Source organism: Gastrolobium bilobum, unplaced genomic scaffold, assembly GCF_033153095.1.
Source record: "Gastrolobium bilobum isolate Gb01-03AN ecotype WA unplaced genomic scaffold, APGP_CSIRO_Gbil_v1 utg28843, whole genome shotgun sequence".
NCBI classification, from domain to species: Eukaryota; Viridiplantae; Streptophyta; class Magnoliopsida; order Fabales; family Fabaceae; genus Gastrolobium; species Gastrolobium bilobum.
Window position 1 is genome coordinate 14,434 of NW_026896543.1, and position 9,240 is coordinate 23,673.

At 33.0% G+C, this 9,240-nt stretch overlaps 2 protein-coding genes across 3 annotated transcripts; both read right to left on the minus strand.

Annotated features, from left to right (window-relative positions):
* Window positions 1-477: 477 nt before the first annotated feature.
* Window positions 478-5,708, minus strand: LOC133300395 (uncharacterized). Of its 2 annotated transcripts, none has more exons than XM_061499926.1 (3): window positions 5,613-5,708; window positions 1,516-1,638; window positions 478-1,409 (listed from the first exon to the last, which is right to left on the minus strand). In XM_061499926.1, exons 2-3 carry the CDS (start codon window positions 1,516-1,518, stop codon window positions 642-644), a joined length of 771 nt encoding a protein of 256 aa, XP_061355910.1. In that variant the 5' UTR covers window positions 1,519-1,638; window positions 5,613-5,708; the 3' UTR covers window positions 478-641. The 2 variants fall into 2 exon arrangements, with proteins under 2 accessions (XP_061355910.1, XP_061355911.1); XM_061499927.1 differs by lacking the exon at window positions 5,613-5,708 and adding an exon at window positions 4,683-4,748.
* LOC133300393 (pentatricopeptide repeat-containing protein At2g22410, mitochondrial) lies at window positions 1,891-5,737 on the minus strand. Its single transcript, XM_061499924.1, has 2 exons — window positions 5,613-5,737; window positions 1,891-5,149 (listed from the first exon to the last, which is right to left on the minus strand). The coding sequence occupies exon 2, from the start codon at window positions 5,119-5,121 to the stop codon at window positions 3,115-3,117; it is 2,007 nt and encodes a 668-aa protein (XP_061355908.1). The 5' UTR covers window positions 5,122-5,149; window positions 5,613-5,737; the 3' UTR covers window positions 1,891-3,114.
* Between the last annotated feature and the right edge of the window lie 3,503 nt (window positions 5,738-9,240).

Sequence of the window (9,240 nt, forward strand, 5' to 3'; positions counted from 1 at the left end):
TCTTACGGTAAATTAAATTTAAAGTATTTGTATTTCCAAAAAAAAAAAAAATTTAAAGTATTTGATTATATTGTTTTACAAAAGTTTGTGAAGTATGTTAATAAACATAAAAAAAAATACAGTTTTTTCTTTTTAAATTTGATTCACTCAGAACATCAAAACTTTTTTTATACCACTGATAAATGTTGCGATAATATAAATAAAAAAGTGCCTATGTTTGTTATTTAGTAAAGAATATAGCTACCATGCACACTAAGTATTACTAGTTACCCTAAAATATAAGAAGATGAATAGTTTCTTAAGAAAAGAAATGAATGTATCCAAGAGAAAGATTAAGAAGCATCTAATGATGGAAACTTGCCAAAAGATAGTTTTGATCAAGTGAGAAGAAGACTAATAAAAGCTCTAGTAGTGAGAAAAGTAAATCAAATAGAAGATAATCCAATTAAATGCAATAGAAAAAGACCAAAGAAAATATGAGAGGAAAGTTTTAAATAGTTTTTATTGAAAATTTGGTTTTTGATAGAGCTGAATGGCGTCAATTGATCTATATTGCTGACCCCATCTAGTGAGGTAAGGATTGGTTGTTGTCAAGACAAGAAAGATATCCCAGAAACATAGATAATCAATTATTTTCTCCTTCAACATTTATTGTCACTATTGTTGCCTCTCCAGTATGAAAGTAGAGGAATTTGTGTAAGCAAGGAGCCTATGAATCCAGAAGCAGATTGGTTTGTTATCTCATCTACTTCAGCATCAAAATCCCTCCAGAACTTGATGATATGGAGACTTTCTTCCTCTGTCGATCTTTGAACAACAATCTTAGAAGCATATCCCTTCTTTCTCATTTGAAGACATAACTCAGAAGGATTGTTTGCAGTGAGAGTGACCATGTACAACCATCCCTTTTCTGACAAAAGATTCTCAGCAACAGGAAAAATTCTATCAATTACACTCCTTCCATTCTCCCCACCAGCCCAAGAAGAGGTAATACCTTCAGCTCCCACTTCATCTTCAGGGGTAGGCACATAAGGAGGGTTCACAACCATAACATCAACCAAACCTGCTAAACGTTTCTCTAGTCCTGATGCAATATCTGTTATTATCAACTCTGCATCAACCCCATGAGCTTCCAGTGTCTCGCGGGTCACCCTCACCGCGTGCGGGTTGATATCAGTTGCAATATAGTTAATGCCTTCATGCCCAAGAATAAGAGCTAGGGAAGTAATAACATATCCACTACCACAACCTATCTCCATGCACAATGTTGGATGATGTTCCAACAGGTTAGAGCGGTCAGCTAGAAGAGCATCAACCAGCGCGAAAGAATCATCACAAGGTTCATAGACCTCCTCATGTGAACTCACAAGGCGAATTTGCGCAGTCCTAGATAACTCCTTGTATGAAGCCTATCATTAAAAACATAGCTGTCAGTAAACCGCAATGGTTCAATGTAATTCACAAGTAAAAGGGGACTGAAAAGTAGCAGCAACCAAAGACTTTAGGCCACCCTACCATTTCACTGTTGTCCACTTTGGTAGTGATATGCAAATAACTTTTATTGACTCCAGTTCTGAATTGCTGTGGTCAATGTCAAGACAAAATTCACAATGTCTACTTCCTCCCAACTCCTAAGTTCTGAGTCCAAGATTACAGAATAATTTAGTTGTTAATATTACAAGCAAGTAGTACATAGCAGCAGGAGAAAAGCATTTAAAATAAAATAAAAACAGCAATACAGGAAAGTGAAAATGAATCAATACATATGAATCATGTCTTGAAACTAAAATGCTATATCAGATCAAAAGGCAGAAAAAAATAAAGAAGTGTCAATGATATGATTTCTACAAAAGTTTTATTTTTTAAAAAATATTCTTTTGGCCCTGTTGATACAGCATATTCATAAGACAAAATTAAATGCTTTAAAATGCAATAGTGATCAAAATCCATATTAAAAATATGTTAAGAGCTGAGATTTTTATTAAGTATTCCTAATTTCTTTAAGTTGATCTCTCCAGACGATGCTATAGTTGTTTTCTGATTCTGTAACAGACAATTAACATAAGACACAAAAGGTCTTCCTTCTTTATCAATATTGTTGAGATATATAAAACCATTGATATAGCCTCACCCAACAACTTAAGCTTTTGGGTTGAATTGGTTCTTTACATGGTATCAGAGCCTCGATGTACCGGGTTCGATCCTCACCGCCCCCCACTTTCTTTCTAGTGGAATTTCTTTCTTCGCACAGGTAGGTGGGCCTGTGCATTGTCCACCCTTCCAGCCCAGTGGGCTCTCGTGTGAGGTGGCGTGTTGAGATATATAAAACCATTGATATAGCCTCACCCAACAACTTAAGCTTTTGAGTAGAATTGGTTCTTTACAAATATAAAGGCTGACACACACATCCAGATCATTGCTTGGGTAAACATTCTTAGGGTGTTATAATGATTGTTTTAAGATTTTTTTGTCAAGGAAAATCAATATAAAATTAGTCTTGAAGAATCTTATCATAGATATCATACTGACAGATCAATTATTGACCATGTTAAAGTTTTGTAATGGTAACAGATTGCAACACTCTTGCAGGTCCGAACCCACATAGTCCTGTTCATCTCATCCTTGCAATGTATAACAAATTTGACACAATTCAGCAGAATAGCAGGTGTCCTTAACATGATGCAGCAGTCAGGGAAAAAAATGATTCATCCAAACTCTGAAGCATAATATAATCCATACAGGTGAGGAAGATATGGCAAACATTTGGCTGGCTAACCAAGAAAATATTTGATGATGTGCAAGACAAGTTTTCATGTTTTCCAAGTAAGACACCGAAGTATAGCCACAAAAAATAATCAAATACTCTGCATTCTTCTGCAAAGAAGAACTTAAGTTATAAAAGTGAACAAAAGATGACTGAAATGAGTGAGAGGATGCAGGACTGCAGCGACATGGCTTCATTTTATATCTATACATTTTCTAAGGTAGAAGCCTCCTGATAGAATGAAAAATAGGTCCAGGCTCTCCAGGGAAGACTATAATTAAATTAGCAGAGATACGGCATACAGGCTGACAAGTTTAGGAAAAAAGATTATCTTCATACGCGGGAACATCCTATGTAAATCCAAGAAGCTTCAGCTGTTTTGTCAGTGAAACCAGGCATTCATAAATCCATTCAGACTGTGGATGTGATGCATCCCTCACCACGAACTCATGCACAGTGCCATTGACCTCAATTGAGCTGCAACCAGGAGTCTTCTCTACTCCTCTCTCCTTCATTATTTTCCTTGCATTCCTTGCCTCCTTCCACATTTTTGCCTCCCTGTACATGCTGGCAAGTAGAACATAGATTCCACTATCTTGAGGATCCATCTCAAGAAGCTTCAAAGCTGTCCTCTCTCCAATTAGAACATTCCCATGAACACGACAAGCAAAGAATAAAGCACCCCACACTGCGGCATCTGCCGCAATGGGCATGTTTTTAATAAGATTTTCTGCTTCCTCCAAATGACCAGCCCTTCCTAAAAGGTCCACCATGCATGAGTAGTGTTTAAGCTTTGGGGATATATTGAATTTAGAGCTCATTTGGGAAAAATATTTGCGGCCTTCTTCAACTAAACCTCCATGACAACAAGCTGATAAGACACCAACAAAGGTGATCTCATCAGGCATTAATCCAATGCGAATCATTTTTGAGAAATAGGATATAGCATCACAAGCATTCCCATGAAGTGCTAAACCACAAATAATGGCTGTCCAGGTTAAACAGTTTCGCTGAGGAATCTCTTGGAAAACCTGGAGAGCCCTTGCAATATTTCCACACTTGGCGTACATATCAACTAGTGCAGTTCCCATGGCAACATCTAGACAAAGATTGTGTTTTTCTATATAATGGTGAATCCATATTCCTACATCAAGTGCTCCTAGTTGTGAGCATGCAGACAGGCAGTTTACCAGGGTCACTTTATCAGGTTCTATTTTATTAATTTGCATTTCATGGAATAGAGCCAATGCCTCTTTACTATTCTTGGCTTGGACACAGCCACTGATGATTGCATTCCAAGGCACAACATTCTTTTCTGGAATTTTGTATAAAAGATCCCTAGCAACATCCAGAAAACCGAATCTGGCATATCCCAAAACCATTGTTGTCCATGAAACAAGGGTCTTTTGTACCATGTTATCAAATAGAACTCGCGCAGCCAATAGGTCTCCACACTTCACATACATGTTCATAAGCGCATTATTGAGTGGAATTGTCAACTCGAGCCCATGTTCTTTGATGTAACGATGAAATTCTCTGCCAAGGTTCAAATCCTGCAACTGCGAACAAGAAGAAACGATACCAATCATTGTAATCTCATTCGGTTTCACTTTTTCCGCCTCCATTTCCCGATAGAGTTTTATAGCCTCGTTTGCTAGTCCTCTTCTAACAAACCCAGTAATCATGGAATTCCAGGTTACCAGGTCTCTCACACATGCTTTATTGAACACATCAAATGCAGTCTCCAACTCTCCACACGAGAGTAGCATAGTAATTGACGCATTGTGCACAAATATATCAAATTCTAAACCAAACTTCAACACATGTCCAAGTATAGCAAGTCCGGCACAGTTTAGAGACGGACAAGAACAAGCTTTAAGCAATAAAGGGTAAGTATAATTATCCGGCTTCAACATACCATAACTCAACATTCTCTTGTACAACAGAAGAGCTCCTTCTAAGTCCCCGATTTCCACATATCCCCTAATTGTCACATTCCAAGAAAAGACATTCAGTTCTTCGGTATGATACAATATTTTCATGCAATACTCAAGGTTTTGCGATTCAGAGAGAGCACAGAATGCAACAAGACGACTCGCAGCAAAGCCATCATCTATCAAGCCTGTCAAGACCATTTGAGCTTGGATTTGCTTTAACTGGACAAAGGACTTGCATCCTTCCAAGACAGAAAGGAGTGGATTCTTTCTAACAAAGCTGTGGGTTGTGTTCCAATTGATGGGTTTGACACAAGGAGACAATGAACGAGTATGCAAACAAGAAAGAAGGAGGCCTAAAAGTGGGGTTGGGATCAAAGGGTGATAACGGTATCCGAGTTTGTTGACATACTGAACAAGCATTTCTTGACAATGTCCTCCCAAAGTTCCACTGCTTGTTAAGAAAGGAGAGTCACTTAATGATACATGACCAAACTACATCACACTTCAGACAATAACCATGGAAAGAATCAATAACAAAATTGAATTACACAGACAAACTTGAAGGGTTTTTTTGTTTTTCATATTTTATTTTATTTTTGTACAGTTATTGTTAGGCAATAATATTCACATTGTCAACTTTCTCCTAAGTCCAACACCATAAATTCAGAACAACTAAATGTTATGTGAGTGTGTGTGCGCGACGTGTGTGTATAGACACAAACACAAATGGGTGCACAGAACAACAATAGAATTAGGTCACAGGAAAACACCAAGAATTGTTGTTCTAATCCAACTATGAATCCTCTAAAGAATTAAAAAAAAGAAAAGAAGAAAAAGCAGATAAATAACGAAGAGTTCATAAAAGCAAGATAAGAAGAAGAGGGTATTATAGAGAAAAGGAGGGTACTTACCGTGAACGAAGCAGAGAGAACGAAGGTGAAGGTGAAGGTGAAGGGTGGTTTCACCTTCGATGGAGTGAGGAGTGAGGTCAGCGTCAAGGAACATTAACCTCAAACGAGGTTCTTTGTTTCTTTATGAGATTTTAAATACTCTCTTAACCAAATCAACAATCCATATGGAATATTTCAAGTGGTGTATAGGAGTTGGAATTTAAAAGATTATTTTGAGATAATTTTTTTTGAGGAAGGTTATACTTATAATTTTTTTTTTTTACAATCTCTTACAACCATATATCATAACCGTTGATTTCCGTCAATCAACGGTTGTCATTTATTATGAATTAATAATTAATTAATGAGTTTAATTTGCGAAAATCATAACCGTTGATTGGCGGAAATCAACGGTTATGATATATGGTTGTAAGAGGTTGTAAAAAAAAAAGGTTGTAACTATAACCTCTTCCTAATTTTTTTTTATATTTTAAGGGTGAGGTTATACTAGGGGTGTTCGCAGTCTGGATTGGATCGATTTTGGAAGCAAAACTCATCAAATCCAATCTCTTCGGTTTGATCATGTAATCATTCATTCGGTTTAGATTTTTTTTCAAATCCGATCCGATCCAATCCAATTTTTTTCGGTTTGGATTGGATCGGTTTTCGGTTTTTTGAATATCCTAAAATTAGTTTCATGATTATTGTGCAAATAACATCCTTTGTATATATTGGCTTTGTAAAAAAAAAACATTGAAATATAAAAATATCAGTAAACAATACTATAGTTGATGAGACGTGACTAAGTTTTTTTTTGGGTTTAGTTGATGAGTTAATGGGTCTTGAGTTTACAAATTTTTGGGCTGTGATTGGAGAAAGGACAAGTAGGTAGAGGATAATTAATATATTGGATCGGTTTGGATTGGATCAGTTTTCATCAACCCATCTGAAAACCGATCCAATCCAATTAAAATTTGCGGTTTTCTTTCGGTTTCCGATTTTTCGGTTTTCGGTTTTTCGGTTATCAGTTTTTCGGTTCGATTTTCGCGGTTTGAATCGGTTTGGATCGGTTGATGAACACTCCAAGGTTATACTTACAACCTATTTTCCTTTACAACCTCTTACAACCAATATCTTAACCGTTGACTTCCGTCAATCAACGGTTAAGATTTATTGTGAATTAATAATTATTTAATAAATTTTATTTGCAAAAATCTTAACTGCTGATTGACGGAAATCAACGGTTAAGATATTGGTTGTAAGAGGTTGTAAAGAAAAATAGGTGGTAAGTATAACCTTCCCCATATTTTAAAATGTTATTTAAAATTGTATTGATTTAAAAAATTTAAAACTAAGATTTTATAAGATTGAATTTTAAAGAATTTTAATAAATTTTATAAGATTTAAAAAATAATATGAATTTATAAAATTTTAAAAAATCATATAAACTTTTAACAGATATTCAAAGGTGATTCTTAATAAGGATAGTCAAATCAAAAAATTATATCAATAAAATTCATTAAAACTTTGTGATACTTTTGCATGTTATTAGTGTAATGGAGTATGTAATTCATATTTAAAAAAAATTATTTCATTTTCATCAATATTTTTTTAGAAAATTTATTAAAATGATTATATGAAATTATTTATAGTAAATATTAAGGGAAAAAGAATTCTTATGTTGTAGGAGAGTTCTCTTCTCATGTTAGTGAGAGTTCATTTTGCGTGTAATAATTTTTTTTGTTTTCTTTATTTTTTATGTGTGGACTCCACCATAAATTTGAGTGTGTAGGAGATTTTCTCCTCTCTAATAGCATGAGAAAACATTGCCCAAATATTAATGTATTTATACTAATTTAATAGATCATAAAGTGAAAAGTTAGCATCTGTACTGATTGCATAATGGATATTATTCTTCTGCTTATTGTCTTGTCAAAGAGTAATTTGTATTTATTATGATATGAGAATACTTAACATTGTTGAGTAGATACTCTTTTAACTCAGTGATGAAAGTAAGTTATGCAATAGCAACAACAATTTTTTTCTTGTTATTCAACAAATGAATATTGAAATTTGTTTCTGATTATGTGCCTAATATAGTGCATAAAAAGTCTTAAGAAATTTTTATCGGCAATATACTATTTATTAAACATGTTTATCGTAAATGTATTACCATTGCTACGATTATATCAAAAATAAAATAAAATGTAACACATCATCCAAGACGACAAGCACAACCATAAATCATCAGTTAATCATGAAGAATGATAGCATAAGGAAGAATGCCAAAATGCCAAGATTCAGAGAGAAAATATACGAGAGTCAAAAAAGAACATACCTTAGCTTTGAGAAAAGGCCGGGGTAGATTGCGAGACACCGCAATAAAGGAATCTCAGGGGTTACGATAAATTGTGAGAGAGACATTCTATTTATACTTCTCATTAAAAAATCTCATAAAATCTACACTAATAGAAAAATCATTAAAATCGTCAGAGTTTTTAATACCATAATATTAATTTTTTCTTTGTTTAAAATCTTAATTGAATACCACCGGATTTGGACGGACTCTAAAACTATTTTAAAATTCTAATAGAATACCACGTGACTTTTTTTTACAATCTTGTAAAATTTTAATTGAATACCAATGAATTTTTTTGTTAAAAAATAATCCATTAAAATCTCAATCCAATATACCCTCCTAAATTTTTTGCATTTTTTACTTTATGCTTTTTTCTATTTTTAGAAAAGAAAAACATTATTTTCTATCTTTATCTTTAGCATAAAAAAACATAAAAGAATTAATATTTCTCATATTATAAGAGATATTTTATCTATTACACTGATAAAAGTGTGAGGCCCATATGAAGATTAAAATGAAAAAAAAAATGAATCATAAATACTTTTATGTATCTACAATTTACAAACACTAATTCCAATCATAAATCGTAGGCGGAAAATATAACATGTTACATAAATGTGGATCTTTCAAAATATGTCCTGCGTGTGTGGGCTTTGCATTGCCCCCCCTCCCCTTTTTTTTTGGTAGTCACCTAACCCTTTTTTTAAGTCATAAAATAATAAGTGATTCTTTTTTACAATATGTATTTAAAGTTCATTAAATGAAATTATTAACAATAAATATATAAAATCTAATAATTTATCCATACTAAAAAACAAGAATATTTTAAATTAAATAAGAAATCATTTTATATGTGATTTTATTTTATTAATATATTTTAATATGCATTTATTAAATTAATATATTGATAATATTGAATTTATAATATTATTTAATATAATATATATTCTTCTTTTAAATTTATTAGCATAAATTATTAAAGAAGAATTTATATAGCATAATATAAATTCAAGATATACAATATATATTTATTTTATAAATAATATCATTCATTAATACTCTTTCATTAAATATCTAATATTAGTATCTAATCTATAATAAAACAAAAACTCAAAATAAAACAAAAAACTGCTACTACGGGAATCTTTCATCCAGTTATTATGAGAATTTTTTTAATTTATAACATAAAGGTATCAAATTTTACTAAAAAGTAAGTATCAAACTTTGCTGTCAATTGATCCAACACAAACACATATACACTATAATAAAGTAGTCAAGAAAAAAGTTACT